Source organism: Salvelinus sp. IW2-2015, linkage group LG1 (genome assembly GCF_002910315.2).
Source record: "Salvelinus sp. IW2-2015 linkage group LG1, ASM291031v2, whole genome shotgun sequence".
Lineage (NCBI taxonomy): Eukaryota > Metazoa > Chordata > Actinopteri > Salmoniformes > Salmonidae > Salvelinus > Salvelinus sp. IW2-2015.
This window is the reverse complement of record NC_036838.1, coordinates 23820840-23839919: the sequence shown is the minus strand read 5'-3', so window position 1 is coordinate 23839919 and position 19080 is coordinate 23820840. Positions and strand designations below refer to the sequence as shown.

Here is a 19080-nt window from a genome sequence, read left to right as displayed (position 1 = left end):
CAGCTTAACTAAGGTCTTTCCTTGCAGCACTGGACCACAAGACTGGACAATAATCAAGATTAGACAAAACTAGAGCCTGCAGAATTTGCTTTTTTGGAGTGTGGTGTCAAAAAAGCAGAGCATCKCTTTATTACTGCCAGAACTCTCCAGTCTGTACTCCTACACACTGCTGCCACATGCCTATAAGCTTGACACCTTTAACAAGGTAATGTATTCGTCACAAAAGCTCGTACAGGATAATATCCTACCATCACTTTGTCGGCCAAAGACTCAACATCAAAACAGCAGACAACGACTCTTCTGTTTCACCACTCATGCCACCCTGTCTGCGTCGCACCAAATGGTGAGCATCACAAACACTGGGAATCTTCCCCTTCAGTTGGTCAGCTTTCACATTTACCGTTACCCCCAGTAATCACTCCACTCAATGGCACCCTTTTCTTGAGAGCAAGACAATTCACATCTCTTGCCCTCATTTGTTTAAAGTGGAGAGCCTGCTACATCTGACCAGCAGAGAACTTCACCACACTTATCACCTCCGATACTTCGCCCTCATTCACTTCCATTTCTCCTCCTGTCTTCAACTCACTCTGCTTACACWTTCTACCATTCTTCTTTAACAAACCATCTCCCTTTTCCCTGCCATTTTCAACCGGCTCAAGCTCACCCTCTTCCTCCCTCTCTCTCTCTTAGACCTCCTCTGCCTCTCTTTTTCCCTCCATTCCTCCTCCGTATTCCAAGTATAACGCTCCTTATGATAATACTGCACTTCTCCTGACGTACATCTTGTTCTTGCTTTGTCAAGGGACGCCAGTTAACCGGCTGTCACAATCTCCGTACAATCAGCACGAACCCCTCGGGATGTAGCGTTTCAACAGTGCATCCCATTTATAAAGCCTTAGTGTCCGACCATAAATGCTTCATATTTTTATAGGCCTACACTACAGTAAGAATTAAGCATTTCCTCTCACAAAATGTTRGACCCTACTATTTCAAATAAATGGCAAACATTTGGTATTGCTAAATATGCATCAAAATCATCTTGTTTTATTAAAATGTTGATATTTACCCGAAATTTGTACAGTACACTAACAACAAAAAACTGGAACACTCACTGTTCATTGAGATGTTTATTAGTTGATTGTAAACATTAAGAAAATACACTTTGTTGCATCACCCCTCTCTGAACAACCATTTCAGATATATTTAATTGGGAAAATATAGTTCAGTTGGTKTTATTGCTATAACACAGTCGTACCTTAAGGGACAATGGAGGCTCAAACCTACAGGGACGATGATAAAACCATACATAGTTACGAAAATATACACAAACCGTACATAGACACACACATGCATAGCTTTTATGCATGAACACTGGATAATAAAAACACATACGTCAGAGAAAATACACTCTGGTATATATGTTTATATGTGTAAACACTTCCTTTTAAGTGTGTGTTAGGTATACGTGCATCATGACGGCCACGACTATTTTGCCACATAAACACTTCCCCCTATTAGCTCTAACAGAGCCAAGTACAAATAAACTATGACACAAAGAGAGAAAGCGCTCTGACGGAGAGGGAGACAGTGACTCAGAGAAGTCAGTAAGAGTGAGAGTTGCAAAATAAAAATTGTGTGTCGTGCAAAACTGGTGGAAACTAAGAAGATAAGCTCTGTGTCTTGTAGGCTGATTCTCAGGGGTACTATAGTAAAGGGTTAAATTACAGTAGGGGGCATAGTAGAGTGCCATCCTAAGGATGGGAGACACCATACTGTGGTAACTGATAGATTTCAGACCAAAATGATCAGGGCAAAGCAATCAATCAATCTAGGTGACAAGTCCCTTAGTTAACCCCAGACTACATTTAAAAAAAAWAAAAATACTGACCAATCGAATCTTATCAATCCCTTATTATTTCCTATGAATAAATAACTACATTCCCTTTCAGAGAGCCATAGCGATATAGGAAGTTAGTCAAGGCTTAGTATGTAGAAGCAGCGTGTTACAGCTTGTTATTACAGTACCGTTACGTTCCATCTACAGCACAAGCAGCAGAGCAGAGTAAGAGTGGTCTGGTTGAGAAGAATTTAGAGCATGTCATACTTTAGCCATGCCCAGAGTGGAGGTTACTGTAGTTAAAGTGTAGGGAAGAAAGCAAGGTCACAAGTAACGGCTAAAGCAAGGTAACAAGTAATGGCGAAAGCAAGGTCACAAGTAATGGCGAAAGCAAGGTCACAAGTAATGGCGAAAGCAAGGTCACAAGTAATGGCGAAAGCAAGGTCACAAGTAATGGCGAAAGCAAGGTCACAAGTAATGGCGAAAGCAGGGTCACAAGTAATGGCGAAAGCAAGGTCACAAGTTGTGCTCAGTCAGAGAATCACAGCCATAGATATTAAGGTAAATGAGGCTCATGTAGCAGCATTGCCATTGCAATAAATAGTGAGTATTAAACTAACCTCAAAGCCTAGAATGTATTATGTATTATTGTCAGAGGTCTGGTTTCCAGGACACAGATTAAGCCTAGTTAATATAGATTCTCCATTGAGCACSCTTTTCAGTCCAGAACTTGGCTTCATCAGTGTCTAGGAAACTGGACCAGAATGTTTTGTTATCAGTATAATCACCTAATTTGTCTTTTCTTTGAACTGTCTCAGTAACATACTGTGAGGCCATGCCAGGTGGTGAGGAATAAGAGTGATCAAGACACATGAATAGACTGAAAGTAAGAAGACGGTATACAGCACACCAGTCCCAGGGTTACAAGACCCTCCGTTCACACCGCAGTTTGGTCCCTCAGTACAAGGGAGCACATTTAAAGCACAATGCAGTATGCTGTTGGGTAACACTTCACTCGAATCCTCGGTCATAAGAGCTACATAGCATTATCATAATCATGACACAACGGATGCAATCAACCGCCGTGACAGCTGGTGCTCATGCCATCTCTTATGTCATAATTGTAAAAAGTGTGACAGAGGGTTGTAACACTCAGAAACTAAGTAGCTGACTACAGTCCTTCCGTCAACCCTAGGAAGCGCCACAGTACCATCCCTCGGTATAAAGGAGACAGACTACCGGCTCATGAGTGCACACCACCGCTGTCATATTCAGTCGTCCTAGGTGTCTCTGATCTGAGGGAATTCMTTGTAGATCTCCTGCACTATTAGCTTATCCATCTGTTTGGCCGTGGACCCGCCCTCGTCCGCTCCCGAGTCGTCCTCTCTTAGAATCCTCTGCAGCGCGCCCTGCAGGTCGGAGAGGCGGTGCCGGTGCTCCAGGTAGTCTGTGGAGCGCATGACGGAGTGCATGAGCGCGAGGTACTCCATTCTCAACTGGGAGGAGGAAAAAAAGAAAGAAAGATCGGAAGGTGAAAGAGAGAGAGGGCGAGAGGCCATTAACACAGTCATTATACAGCGGACATTCGCTTTCCTGTTCGGGATGATGTCATGGCGAGGGTTCCTGCTGGCTGGCCAATGGAAAGAGGAGTGGTGTGTGTGTGTGTGTGTGTATATCAGTCTCACCTTTTCCCCAGGTGAGAGGTCAGAGATGCATCGAACAGCGATATCTATCATCACCATCATGTCCGTGCGGTAGAAGATGTTAGCAGAGTCTCGGCTGGCGAAGACATCCTGCAGGAACTTAAGAACTGAGTGTGGGGCAGGGGGGGCATGTTTAAAGACACACACAGGGTCATCTGGAGAGGAGAGAAAGACCAAGTAAGAGAGAGATAAAGGGAAAAAAATATTGAATTGAAATGTATTGAATTGCATTGAATAAAATCCATGTTAACAAGTGTGTGCCTCACCTCCTCGGTTTAGTAGCAGCACTATTTTCTCAGAAAAGAGCTTCACGTTTTTCTTGATCAAAGTCTGCATTATCACGTTGCTGCTGGGCACTGAGAGAGAGACAGAACATACAGTATCCACCTTCAAATAACACACTTTACACTACCACAAATACCACACTTCGAAGGTCAAACACACACAGTTCAAGTAATTCAAAATCTTTCAAAAGAGGACTCGGGTCTCTATTATCCCAAAGTATAAAGCAGTCGATATGGAACATTCCTGATTCACTATTCTGATGGCACATTAAAGGGGCTCGTCACCATTTCTTCACCTCACATTGATTAAATACATTATTAAATTGGTATGGTGCTGCAGATCACGATGAATATGAGGTTGAAAAGTAGTCAAGTAGCCCTTTAAAGTGSCAATCCGCAGTTGAAACACTRACAAAGMGTTTACCCGTCAATGTTTCGGGAACAAAGCTGAGGGATGGGGCTGGAGAATTGTAACCACTCTCACATTTATAGACAGATCTATGGATGCAAGGAATGACCATCCATGATATAACGATTCTAGTTTTAACCTTATTTTGAGACTACACAGTGTATGTTTACTACTACTTTTGTTTACAAACATTGGAGTAAAACAAGCTTATATTTTGGGTTCTGACGGGGTACGATAGTTGAACTAAGCTCGTCATGAGGCGTTTATAAGTTATGTTCTTCAGGAATCAATGGGTACWTATKAATCATTTAGAAGTGAAGTCCAAAATGSATGTAGCAACTRCAGATGGCTAAAAACTAAAAGGTGTTTGCTCTGTCTAAAGCCTCTGTCGACTCACCTGTGAGGTGCAGGTTGAAGGCCAGGATGAGGTTGACGCAGAGGTCAGGGAGCTGTTCTGTGGGGTCAGAGGGAAGACCCTCCTCTACCACATCTAGCAGGAACTGAACAAAGCTAGCGTTTAAGTGCTCTGTGCAGGGAGGGATGGAGAGAGAGAGAGGAGAAAATGTCAATTATATCAATCAATCAATCAATATATACATTTTGGACTTTTGTTTCTATAGCTGACACATTTGGCTTTTAAAGCAATATCGTGGTGATATTTAAGGGGGTTAAGGGATATTGCACGTACCATAGTGGTGATATTTAAGGGGGTTAGGGGATATTGCACGTACCATAGTAAGGGTTAGGGGATATTGCACGTACCATAGTGGTGATATGGCACCTGCTCCCCCATAGAGAAGATCATAGTCAGGACCAAGGATGTGTAGCACATCTTCTGATGCTCTGGGGGGGGGGGGTAGAGATACAGGCACACACACATTAATGAAAGAGATACAGGCACACACACATTAATGAAAGAAATATAGTGGGGCACAGATATGCTGAATAATAGAGACTGAATCAGACATAAGACATAAGGAAGGTCCCAAAGAGGGAGAGAAAAGAAAGAGATGGATGCCAGAGGAATAGATGGATACAGCGAGAGAGAGAGAGAGACAGGCAGATGGAGAGTGAGACGGAGAGAGAGAAAGGCAGAGGAAGTAAGAAAGAAAGAAAGAGAGCGAGAGAGAGAGAGAGGGGAGGCCTCCTCACCCTGTGTGTCAGTCTGCAGGTCTCTGGCCAGCTCCATGGGCAGGATGGAGTTGAGGAGGGTGGAGATGAGGGCAGAGTCCAGGCTACACATCGCCCCAAACACCTTAAGCAACAGCAGGCGTAGAGACACTCGGTGCTCCTGCACAGTGGCACACAGGAAGTAACACACAGTTACACATCGCTGACAACGTGCCAATGAGACGTCACTCAATCTATGATAATGAAGTACATTCCTAGCACCAACAACACATTTAACAATAGTGCGGTCCTCTTGGGTGGGCAACAGGAGAACAGTAGCGACGGTGTGGGAGTAGAATCGCTTACCATCTGATAGTAGGACACTAGTGACAGCACTGGCTCAGAGTGGTTGACCCTGCACATCCTCTTACACACCACTGGATCTGCATCCGTCTGGACGGAGACACACACACACACACACACACACACACACACACACACACACACACACACACACACACACACACACACACACACACACACACACACACACACACACACACACACACTTCCTTAGATTCAACAAAGGTCTCAGTGGTCCTCTCACATCAAACCCCAACAGGTAATCAAGGAAAGTGTTTGGCTCCGTCTCAAGCAGAACCCTATTCTCCATATTGTGCGCTAAACAGGAAATAGGGTGCYATTTTGGACACACCCGCTATCCAGGTGCCAGCCCCGAGTCAACTGTCCCCAAGTTCACGTGTCTCACCAGTATCTTCAGCAGCTCCTCCAGGTAACATGCGATGAGGGAGTGGTCTTCGTAAAGGGCCCARCTGCGCTGCTGAGAGTCGTCGACGTGATGGGCGAGGTCGCCTAATATGACCTCCAGGCGCTGTTCATCGTGACACACTTGTCCCTGTGGCAACGCAGATCTCTGATCCTACAGGGAGAGGTCGGGGGGGGAGGTATGTTACGTGCACGTGGAATCTGTTTGACCTCCCAAAGAGCCACTTCGGATGGAAACATTGTCACAATTATAGTCGGTATAAAGAGCATTGTAGTTTGCAGGCTTTCCGGGTTTCTTTGTGTACAGTTTCTCGTCAGGCGCGGATGTATAACGTGCGCATTTGACAACGTCACTTCCTAGAGCAGGGGTCGTCAACTAGATTTTAGCCGGAGGCCGACGTTTTCTTGAGTGGATGGTCAGGGGGCCGGTATATAATTTACAATTCATTTGAAGACCGCAAATTGACGGCAAGAAGCCCAAACATAAATAATATTTGACCAAAACGTAATAATTTGATACAACAGTAGAGCTAAGATAGGGAGAAGTCTGTCCACAATAAAGCGCTACTCTGCCTTCTTAACAACACTATCAACAAGGCAGGTCCTACAGGCCCTAGTTTTRTCGCACCGGGACTACTGTTCAGTAGTATGGTCAGCTGCCACAAAGAGGGACCTCWGAAAATTACAATTGRCTCAGAACAGGGYAGCAYGGCTGACCTTTAAACGTACAARGAGATCTAACATTAATAATATGCATGTAAMTCTCTCATGGCTCAAAGTGGAGGAGAGATTGACTTCATCACTCCTTGTTTTTGTAAGAAGTGTTGACATGCTGAATGCACAGAGGTGTCKGTCTAAACTACTAGCACACAGCTCGGACACCCATGCATGCCCCACAAAACATGCCACCAGAGGTTTCTTCACAATCCCCAAGTCAAGAACAGAATCTTGGRGGTGCACAGTACTACATAGAGCAGTTGAATCAGATTTCAAAAACAGATAAAAATACACCTTATAGAACAGCGAGGACTGTGAAGAGACACACATACACATGATATGACACACGCTCTACAGTACAGACACGTACACATGGATTTTGTCATGTAGATATGTGATAGTAGAGTAGTGGCCTGAGGGAACACACTTCATGTGTTGTGAAAAGTGTTATGAAATGTAATGTCATGTAATATATTTTTTSTTGTATATAACTGCCTTAATGTTGCTGGACCACAGGAAGAGGGAGCCTTAAATGGGGAGCCTTAATACAAATACAAATTTCAAATCTTGGTTACATTTGTATAGGATCACATATAATCTCTATTATGTGGGAATACTTTGGAACAAATTTTCAAAATTATAATCACTTTGAGCTGATWWGCTGGTGTTTTTACAGTCTTTTATGTCCAACAATAAAAATGRGRAAAAAAATAAAAAATTACTCTGAAAACTTAAAATCATTGCAGCCAAAATTCGTTCAGCGGGCTGCCAGTTGGAGAACCCTGTTCTGGAAGGTGTGGTTATAACACAGTCCTAACATGAAATTCCATATATTGGAGCAAGTTAGTTGACATCCTACGACTATACGGTTACGTGACTGACCTTGCTCTCTACCAATGAGAGGAGGACCTTCTCTAAGGCAGAGGAGGCTTGAGGAAGGGTGGTCTGCAGGTGACCCACGACCACACCCACCGCCACCCGAGACAGCTCGTAACTCAGGCCCGTGTTGCTCCGAACCAGCTCGATAAGCTCCGCCCCTGTTGTCCCGGGAACAGGCTCTGAGTTAGAGGGGCTGCCGGGGGTGCTTTCAGCGACAGAGGGCGGGGCAAGAGGCCAGTCGGTTTCTGTTTGGTCCTCGGTGCTGGGCTGTGGTGGTGGAGTGGGCTGTGGTGGTGGTTGGGGGGCATGGCCCTTCTTTGAGGGAACTGGCTGGGGAGAGGGGGTAGAGGGGGGCAGGTCGTCTGGAGGATGGGGTGGGGGCTTCACACGGCTTGGCACTGGGGGCGGGGTGCTGGCAACGCTTGTCAGGCTGACATCAGAGGACACCACCGAGTGGGAGGAGACAGAGTCCAGGGAGGCGGAGCTGACCGAGGGGGACAGGCCAGTCCCGGCAGGAGGGGTAGGGCCAGGAGGTGGAGGAATGGAAAACTCTGCTGAGAACGAGAGAACAAGGAAAACTAAGGAAGTGCGGGAGAGGATAGAGTCAGTGTAGAAGTAATGTTGCAGTAGATTGCATGAGTAGTGTGTATATGTGTGCGTGTGTGTGTGCGCTTGTGTGTGTCCGGATAGAAGATGAGTAGCTCTGCGTCTCCATGGTGATAGTGAGACAGTCACCTGGGCGTCGGCTGGCTCTTTGTTTCTCAGGAGGGGGAGGGGTTATGGGTGCTGCACGGCGGGGCTGAGGAGGCACCTGCAAGAAAGAAGAGTAAATCAGTAAATATCAGGATATTTATGTGCATGCACTTGTCTCAGGTTCCTCAAAAAATTGACTATGAAGTATTCTTGTTCAGGTGTGTACGAATACTGCAATACCTGGTAAAGCCCTTGAAGATTGTCGGTACTCTCGAACAGGGTGCGACTGACACCATTGGGTGGTTGAGGGGTGTGGCTGAGGGACAGTTCGCTGGTAGATGAGGGCAGGCCCTGCTTGTGACTGGATGAAGTTGGACTTCGCCTTGACAGGGTCTCCTTCCTGTGATGGATCAACTTCCTGTTCCAGACAGACACAGAGAGAGAGAGAGAGAGAGAGAGAGACAGTGGCTATGTCTGAAACAGCATTTAATACTACTAAAATAGTGGACCAGGCTAAATAATGAATAGGGGGCTATTTCAGATGGAGCTTATGAAGATAACTGATCACAATGCAGAAGATGCACCAATCAGGAACCTGCAGCATGACGATTCTACATAGTGACCATTCAAATATCAGACAACATGAAACTAGTTTGCATGCGTGGTTGTGTATGGTATAACAATAGGAGCAGGGCCGTGCACAGACCTTTTCAGGGGACAGGTGCTCTAAATGCCTCAGTAGCCAAAACATTTTTATTTTTATTTTTTATTTTTTACATAGGCCAATTTATTTCTGCAACACTCACTCATCATCACCAATTGTAATCAATCTAGTTACAGTGCCTCCTAAAGACATTATTGACATTGTGAAAAAAAGGGTGGGCTCACTTACAGAAAAAACACATGTATTTGACGTGTACACGTGTAGTGTTCCAAAAACACATGTTTTCATGTGATCTTGTGTGAAGTTAATGTGATAACGTGAAAAAATGTCAAGCAACATGAAACTACAYGTGAAAGCGGGCCTGATTTCACGTGAAATCATGTAATTTTCAACACGTAAAATCATGTGGTTTTTCTGTAAAGTCCATCAGCTGATCATGACGTTGATGACTGATGTAAAACTGCTAGTTAGCTAGCCTGATTTATTTTACTGATTGTGATTTACCTCTGCGTCATTCCACAAGAAATAGGATTTCGACACCCACCATCTCAGATTATTCTGATATAATTTCTGTAGTTAGAAACAGATAAGATTAGAATTCCTGCAACATTATTTTGATCTCTGAGAAATTAAGCTAACTGATTTCACACAAATTGGCCCTTTTCATTTATAGAATTGATATAATATTTAACAAATATAGTAACTAACATCCGATTTGTACAAAAATTCTTCCAAACAATGAGTGAGACATGAGGGAGACCAAATAAAATGCCAAAAGCTACCCACGGACCCACCACACCCCACACCAACGGCAAGTATACAGTATAAGTTCTCTATGTTTGACAAGTAGTATAAAGCTGTGGCTTGGTGTATTGTTTATTCATACTACACTGAACAAAAATATMAATTAAACATGTAAAGTGTTGGTCCCGTGTTTCAYGAGCTGAAATAAAATATCMSAGAAATGTTCCACAAAMAAGTGTATTTTWCTAAAATTTTACATMTCTGTTAGTGAGCATTTCTTCTTTGCCAAAATAATCCATCAACCAGACAGGTGTGGAATATCAAGAAGCTGATTAAATAGCATGATCATTACACAAGTGCACCGTGTGCTGGGGACAATAAAATGCCTCTCTAAAAYGTGCASTTTTGTCAGACAACGCCAAAGATGTYTCAAGTTTTGAGGGAGCGTGAAATTGGCATGCTGACTGCAGGAATGTCCACCAGAGCTGTGCCAGAGAATTTAATGTTMATTTCTCTACCACTTGCCGTCTAAAATGTTGTTTTAGAGAATTTGGCAGTACGTCCAACCGGCCGTCGTGTGGGCGAGAGGTTTGGACAAACTGAATTGCATTCATGGAGGACTGGCTTGACTTGCGAGGATGACCACACAATTGATTTTCTACATGAGCAAAAGCTATTGGTTTTCTACCCAATGTTGCAACAAAAAAAATTGTGATCCACTTGATACATACAAGAGACCAGTAAAATTGATAAAAGGGTGTGGCAGTAGCAGGAACAGCAGCATCAGTGGGCAAAACGGTGTACTTTCACTAATTTATGAGGGGAAATGCAAGCGACTTCAATGGCTAATTTCTCTGAACAGGGGGGGACATCATTAAATTCACTGAGATTACATAGTATGAATAAACAAAACCAGCAATACACTACTTGTCAAACATAGAGAACTGATACTGTATACTGGCCGTTGGGGTAGTCTTGGTGTTGGGGGTCCGTGGATGACTTCATTGTTATGAAGAGGTTTGTTCCAAATCGGATGTTGGGTACTATATTTATTGAATATTATATGAATCCTATCAATTGAAATGTCAAATTTGGGTTCAATCAATTTTCTTAGTTCAAATTGTCTTTCAACAAAYGTAACAGGAATGCTTATCGTATCTGTTTCTAATTACAGAAACCATTTCAGAACAATCTGAAATGGTGTCATGACTTGCTGAAATGACTTGACGATGACTTGCGGGCAGTGGGTTCCGAAGAAAAATGACCAAAACATTTCTGAAAAAATAAAACATTTGGGGGGGAATTTTATTACCACCGAAAAGGGCACTTTGGAGACTGGAAGGGCAAAGGGGCATGTGCTCTGCACAGGTAGAGCCCTATCTGTGCACGTGCCTGAATGGGAAAATGTGTGTGCGTGAGTGTGCGTGTGCGTGTGCGTGTGTGTGTGTGTATGCATCTGTGTGTGTTTGTGTGCATGCTAATGTTGCACTCACTGTAGCACGTCTCGCTGCTCCAGGTTGTATTTGCCCCCGTTCTTCATGGCCACGTTATGGATCCCTTCGATGGCCCTGTCGATAGACTGTAACACTTCATCCTGCTCCGGAGCCTGAAGAACAGAGGAAAGGAGTGCAGAGAGAGAGAGAGAGAGAGAGAGATAGTGAAATATTCATAATCAGCATTCATTATTATGAAACTGGAAACAAAAACAAACAAAACATTTGGCTGGAAGGCAAAATGGGACTCCGGGCGGAAAATCTAGGACAGCACAGTTATCTAACCAAAATCAAACCCTCTTGAACAGGAACATACCTACTACACGACCCAGGCAGGGACACACTCGGACAGACACAGCAAATCCCGCTGCACAGTCAGAGAATGCACACTGAATATCGGTCTGTTTCAGCATTGTTTCGTTTGACTGATTAGTCAGATGAAATTTCAGCAAAACACACTCAGAAACAAGCAGTTCACACTGACTCAATAAAAGTGCATTGGAGCATCCATCTGTGTGGCTATGACATCATATGGGATGCTAGCCCTTGATCATGACTCTCAGTTCCATTACATTACACATAAGAGTCATTGGAGGAAGGTGTCTTCTGTATTTTAATTTTTTTAAGAGCCCCGACACTAGGTTTGAACATTAACACACGTCGCTTGCTGTACGGTTTCGGAAGCATAAGGACCTTCTCTTTCATATCGGCGAGAAATAACTTTCATAAAACAAAAGGTTACATTGATACACACCTTTATAGAGTTACGGTTAGTGTTCCCACACGGCCATATATCCATGTTATGGCGCGTGTTTGCGGAAGACAGACGGGAGACAGAGGGACCACATGGGCTAATTAGCTATCTAGTATGCTCCCGACACCTGTGTGTTATGGAAGAMGGCCAACAGAAATGTGTTGTCACTGAAAAATACTGTTGGCTGCAACTGTGTTCAATCCRGTTAAAACAGTGAGTGTAWGTGTATATTTTGCATTTGTGAAATTATTTTGATGTGATATGAAAGTAAAGGGCTTTATGTTTCTAGAACCGTACCGCAATAGAGAATTGATTCACGTTTAGATGGAGCATTTGGCTAAGGAACAAATAAATCCCCATCAAAATCCGTCAGTTTAAGCTAGAGATATATGCGTCTCAATCTACTGCATTTGCCAATGTCGGCCTTCCGCATCTGCGGTYGAAGTTGGCCGAGCTACAGCGGTGTTTGCCAGACCATGAAACCAGTGGCGATTTTAGCATGTAAATCTTGGTGGGGCAAACAAATGAAAACATTTTGGGGATGCGTGCCAGCAAAGCCACTACACAACACAACACTAAACAATAGATGAATTGCACTATAACAGTGACAAACGGTGCACACAAACTGTTAGGATCTACATAAAGCTGTCCCAACACCTTACCACTGCTATACTTGGCTATCAGCGGAGCCTTGTCTGGCAACGAAACAGTTCATTCAGACTAATTTACTTTTTTTTTTTAACATAGCTGATATGACTGACTTGCTTAAACAAATGTGGTTTCTACTGACAATTGAGATGTACAAACTATGGCATAAGAGAACGATGAGCGGATAAGAGGCAACACATAACTTTGATTAAGACATTAATGAGCGAGCTAGGAGGGACGTAGTCAATATATCTATTTGTTCAGCACTTTTGAAATGTACAGCAACAGAATTCAGAACATCGGGTGTTCTTACAGTGTTCTCCCTGTACACCAAGTCAGAACCAAAGGATAAATAAAGTGGGCATATAAGCAGACAATGAAAGCTCTTTCAATATTCAATGATTACATTTCCCTAAAACAGGTTATAGGCTACATGTGCACCACCAAGTCTGAACAGCAGGCGGAATTAAGTAGTATTACTTTCTTAGCTACAGTATACATATCTCCCTGGCATATGACATAATTTATGCAGCAGCATACAAAACATTTTTGGACTCACCTTGTTGTGCTGTGCTTACTTGAACAGGACGGTGGCGCAGCGGTCCTTCGTGGGCAAATTTTGTCATCTAACTTTGTCATCAAAGTCTGGCATTCTCTGGATTTTTGGGTGGGAACTCGGAAAAAAATAAGGTCGAATCAGGATGACGTCAGTGATCTTCAGGTCGTAGCTCTAGAAAGAGGCCCGAGCTCCCGATTTACAATTCTGAGTTGGATGACCATTCAAAACGTACTTTCCCAGTCGGAGCTAGTTTTTTCCCCGAGTTCCCAGTTGTCTTGAATTCGCTGTAATCAGATTTCTCAGTTCAGTTGTTTTGAGCGCGGCTGAAATCATGCTGGATTGACAGCATGGCCAATGCTGAATGTTTAGCATTTTAAACTTGGAAAAGAGACCCTTAAACCCAGAATTGGGACTACACATCCACTCCACTGAATAGCAGGCTAGTGATTGCAGTTAGCCTCTGATTCCTTACAAACCACTCAATTTGCGATTTTCAACTTATTGTGTAATGTTTATGTCCAAGGGCCGATGAGCACTGATGCGTTTTATCTATAATTTCTCTTCATATGACAAGGATTAAAAAGGATTTGCCAATAGATTGTYGACTTGACTCATAATGAYGACTGCTAGCTAAGATTTTGAAAGTATGATGTTAACATCAGTCCAATCAAAGCTACTGTAGATAACATGATTTGACATTTTATGTSGCCAATTACCTTGAGCCTTCTTGGATGGTCACCTCTAATGTAACTCTATGGCAGCACCCAAGGGGCYTGAATTTTCGAGGTCTACCCTTAGATTTGGCAGTGAGGTAGTGTCCCCATGAGTGACAGAACACTGAGCCAATCACGGTGCATCTAGAGAGCATTACCAACCCCTACGCTCCTTATTTTCCGCTGGCTGCTCCACAACCATGGAAAGCACTGAGCTAGGCTGAAACACCTACCTTACTCAGGAAAGCAAAAAAAGAGACCATGTTTGTTTGGAGGGTTTATAAACTCAATGATTCCAATTTTTGTTTTACGAATTTAACTTTAATTAAATTAGTTGACTCTTCACATGGGATGATTTCACTAAACAACAAAAGAAAKGGAATATTGAATGATCCATCGCAGCTCCCAAAAACGTTTTCAACAAAGTTCTGTAAAATGATAGTCTAGAAACTAAAGCTTTGGTTGTCTTCCTCTCAGGCTTTCATGTATTCTCCCTGGACCTCCTCAAAGTCCACCTCTTGAACATCAGACTCTGAGGCCTCATCTTCACTGTCACTTTCCAACCTTGTTGAGGATGGCTCGTTGTCAGGCTCAAAAAGCCTAAAATTTGCCCGGATGCCCACCAATTTTCAACCCTTGTATTAGTCAGCCTGTTGCGTGCTTTGGTGTGTGTGTTCCCAAACAAGGACCAGTTGCGCTCTGAAGCGGCTGATGTTGGTGGGATTTAGAGGATGATAGAGGCAACAGGGGAAAGAGACTCAGATCCACAAAGTCCCTTTCACCAGGTGGCTGATGAGATATGTTGGCACGACTGCCATATTGCATCTCCATACCAAAGCCCTTGCTTGGAAGTGTACTTYGCCAGACTGCCAAGAACCTTGCCCTTATCCAGGCCAAGGAGGCAAGACACGATAGTGATGGCCTTGTTGATCTCTGCACCAGACAGGATGCTCTTGCCAGCATACTTGGTGTCCAACATGTATGCTGCGGCGTGTATGGGCTTCAGGCAGAAGTCTTGATGCTTTTTGCCGTATTTCAGAACTGCAGTTTCCTCTGCTTGGAGCAACAGTGAAGTGGGCAGGGCAGTRCAGATTTCTTCTCTTACAGAGTAGAGTCTAAACATCAGACAGGATGGCATTGTCTCCCTCAATCCGTGCAATGGCTACTACWATAGGTTTCAGGAGTTTCAGGYTGCTTCCCACTCTCTCACAAAATACATCATCCAGAAGGATCCTCTTGATGGGGCTGTCCATATCAGCAGACTGTGATATGGCCATTTCTTGGAGAGACTCCTTCCCCTCCAGGAGACTGTCAAACATGATGACAACACCACCCMAATGGTTGTTGCTGGGCAGCTTCAATGTGGTGCTCTTATTCTTCTCACTTTGGTGCTATAACTTGATGACCCTTCAYATACATAAGCATTTCCTTGGCTCTCTTGTAGAGTGTCCATTGTTTTCAGTGCCACGATGTCCTTGAGGAGCAGATTCAATGCATGAGCAGCACAGCCAATGGGTGTGATGTGATGGTAGGAAGGACTCCTACACTTTAGACCAAACAGCCTTCATGTTCACAGCATTGTCTATCACCAGTACAAATACCTTCTGTGGTTCAAGGTCATTGATAACTGCCTTCAGCTCATCTGCAATGTAGAGACCAGTGTGTCTGTTGTCCCTTGTGTCTGTGCTCTTGTAGAATACTGGTTGATGGGGTGGAGATGATGTAGTTMATTATTCCTTGCCCACGAACATTCGACCACCCATCAGAGATGATTGCAATACAGTCTRCTTTCTCTATGATTTGCTTGACCTTCACTTGAACTCTGTTGAACTCTGCATCCAGCAAATAAGTAGATAAAGCAAGCATGGTTGGGAGGGGTGTATGCTGGGTGAAGAACATTCAGAAATCTCTTCCAATACACATTGCCTGTGAGCATCAGAGGTGAACCAGTTGCATACACAGCTCGAGYAAGACATTMATTCGCATTTCTCTGACCACATTCCTCCATTGAGTCAAAAAAACTTCTGATTCCAGGAGGACCATGAGCTGTTGCTATCGATAATGTGTCTGATTCATCATTTTCACCACGAATAGAAGTAGAGGGACTTTTGTCAGAGGTTGCTTGTTGTGAGTGCTGATGGAACTTTATGCACTTGGCCAGATGTGTTCCATTCTTCACATATGATTTGGCGCATTATTTGCAAATGTACACAGCTTTTCCTTCTACATTAGCTGCAGTGAAATGTCTCCACACATCASATAGTGCCTGTGGCATTTTCCTGTAAAGATTAGGAAAACATTTGTAAGAAAAGAAAAAGAAAAAAAAGCTAATACAATTCCATGTACAGATAAATAGTTAGCAGTTGGATTAAACAACTCCTTTGTAARATAAATGTTTTAAAATGAAACATGTATGGAAACAGGTGAATTAACACTCCTCAGTTAGCAGGCTCAAGCAAGCTAAAAACCCACATKGTAGCAGAAACCAACTAGCAGAAGTTGTTAACAAGCTAGAAATTATTTAAACACACTTTGCTGTAGGCTACTATTTACTAGTTAACAAAAAATTATGTATGTCATAAATATATTTACCCCACCCAGTCTTGTAATGAAAACTTACCAGAAAGCATGTAGTCCTTGGCTCAGACAGTGTAGTAGTGTGGGCTCAATAGCATCTCATTAATGTGCAAGATCTTGAGAATCAACTGTACATGTGATGGAAGAGTGCACTGCGCATGCAGAGGGTTGCAATTCCATTGAATTGGGGATAGTTTAACCAAAATATACCCCAAGACCTAGAATTGCCTTATGTGTATCCCACAAAAAAAAAGGTTCACAGCTATGAGCTAACTTTTTTTGATGAATTTAAGCAAAATTCCTGGGCTTAATTTACCGGAAATTTACCGGATAGTTTCCGACCCTTTGCAACCCTAAATATGACTCCAATGTGGAAAGGAGACACTCTCACGGTGGTGGTCTCCGTTTTCAGTGTCACGAGACTCGTCTAAAGGTAACCCATACAAATKAATGGAAGTATGGAGGTAGGTTTGTGTCCACAAAAATAAGAGGTTAAATATGTATCTGAAAAAACGTAAATATTTACTGAGCCATTTATGAATGTGTTATTCAATGCGTTTCTACTGGCTACAGTAGTCGTTTTTTTTTTATACCTAAAGGGGTCCTAAAATTCAGTTTTTTAAGGAGAAACGGTAGGCTCCTTAAGAGTACATCTCAGGCTAATGGATGCATGCATGAATCTGTAAGAGTAGCTGTATTCTGTCACAATCTAAGCATAGCTCTAACTCAGGGGTTCACAAACTTTTTCACTTGGGGCCCCCCTTCCAGCATTGGGGAACATCTCACGCCCCACCTGCCGCGCACGTGCCAGGTCTATTTTTATGGGCACAAGCACTGTTCATGCCACAAAATGTTCACACCTCTCTTGTTAGTGGAGAACATTTTGCAGGTTTAAAGCTTATTTGCTGCAATTCTACACATTTTGTCATGGGGTACAAAGAAAATGTTGCAGTTTTAAAGCTACATTTCTTGCAATTCTATACATTTTGCCATGTCTCATGTGATATGAGTGACCAAAAAATTACAACMWTATCTATGGGCTAAAAAACCTAAATAAAAAAAACATTAGCTGACATGGGCTAGTTGATCTGGACATTTCTGACAACTTATAAATAGCTCTCTAAGGTATGCAACAACTAACATGAGAAGAGGAACTGATGATGCAAAATCCAAATTCGAAATTGCACCTTGTGCATTCTACTATTACAACTTCCTAACTGACCTATATTTGGCACAGTTAATTCCCTATCTCCATAGAAAGCATAAGACATTTGATTACAGTTGTATTTGTGTTTAGCAATATATCATATGTACTGTACTTGCTCTAATCTCACATCAGTCACGAGATCTGAGATGCGCGTGACACACAAATGATAGACGCTGCGCCACATTTTCATACAATTTTGGCTTATGTCGCAACGACCCCTGCGGTGCACACCCAGATGGCATTGCGAACTTGCCAAGCCTCTCTGAGCCTCTCTCATKAACCCATTTGAAACATTTTGATTTATTCTAAACATATTTTTGTTAACATGTAAACGTTAGCATAGCGTATTGAATGTGGAAAATACTGTTTAATAATACAGCAAAAAGTCTAGTATGATAATGTTTACATTCTGCTTTACTCATTTCATATGTATGTACTGTATTCTATTGTACTGTATTTTAGTCAATGCCACTCCGGCATTACTCGTCCTAATATTTATATATTTCTTAATTCCATTCTTTTACTTTTAGATKTGTGTGTATTGTTATGATTTGTTAGATATTACTGCACTGTTCAAGGTAGGAACACAAGCATTTCGCTACACCCGCAATAAAATCTGCTAAATATGTGTATGTGACCAATACAATTTGATTTGATTCATGAGAAACAACTGAGGCACAGGCAATGCAGTAGAGCAAAATGATCTGTCTCATGTCTCCCATTCAGGGAGAACCGTCACTTGAAAGCCACAAAAGTAACTGCAGTGAGGTCTATTGGAATGCACGCACCAATTGGACCTCGCCTCCTCGTTCAATTCTCTGTGGTCCACTCTTTTATCATGCTAACAAGCTAGCATGGAGGACCTGCTTGTCAAAATCCACGTCCCACTTTCACTAATCGAGAAAGTGAAAAATCCGTTAAACATACCTGAATCCTTTCGATGTAAGAAGCGGGAACGTAGCCGGTTTCGCCCGAACTGCAGCGCGAGCCGAGCCACCAGTGTTTGTTGCTGCGTTCCAGGATCAGAAAGCCCTCCCCGGCCCCGAAGTGGAGCGAGTTGGGCTCCGCGGATCGGAAAGCATACAGAGACCGATACATATTTATTCTGTTTTAAACCAGTTGTAATTCCTAAAAACACCGATATGACTGTTTCAGCAAATGCACAATTAGCTAGTTCAGTAAATAACTGATGTACCCAGTCTTAGGTAATTTTAAATAGATATTTACGACTTCGCGAATGATTCTCCTGCTTTCTATTTACATTGTAAAATCCAATTTGCGACTTGACCGTTTCAAGCTT

At 43.0% G+C, this 19080-nt stretch overlaps 1 protein-coding gene across 2 annotated transcripts; it reads right to left on the bottom strand.

The window, feature by feature from the left end:
* Positions 1–2458: 2458 nt before the first annotated feature.
* LOC111963065 (NCK-interacting protein with SH3 domain) lies at positions 2459–19076 on the bottom strand. 2 transcript variants are annotated; one of them, XM_023986284.2, is made up of 13 exons: positions 18708–19076; positions 11323–11435; positions 8662–8839; positions 8464–8539; positions 7732–8282; positions 6116–6286; positions 5713–5799; positions 5389–5527; positions 4999–5079; positions 4634–4762; positions 3810–3899; positions 3526–3698; positions 2459–3336 (listed from the first exon to the last, which is right to left on the bottom strand). In XM_023986284.2, exons 1-13 carry the CDS (start codon positions 18876–18878, stop codon positions 3121–3123), a joined length of 2175 nt encoding a protein of 724 aa, XP_023842052.1. In that variant the 5' UTR covers positions 18879–19076; the 3' UTR covers positions 2459–3120. The 2 variants fall into 2 exon arrangements, with proteins under 2 accessions (XP_023842052.1, XP_023842059.1); XM_023986291.2 differs by having other exon boundaries at positions 7732–8279.
* Between the last annotated feature and the right edge of the window lie 4 nt (positions 19077–19080).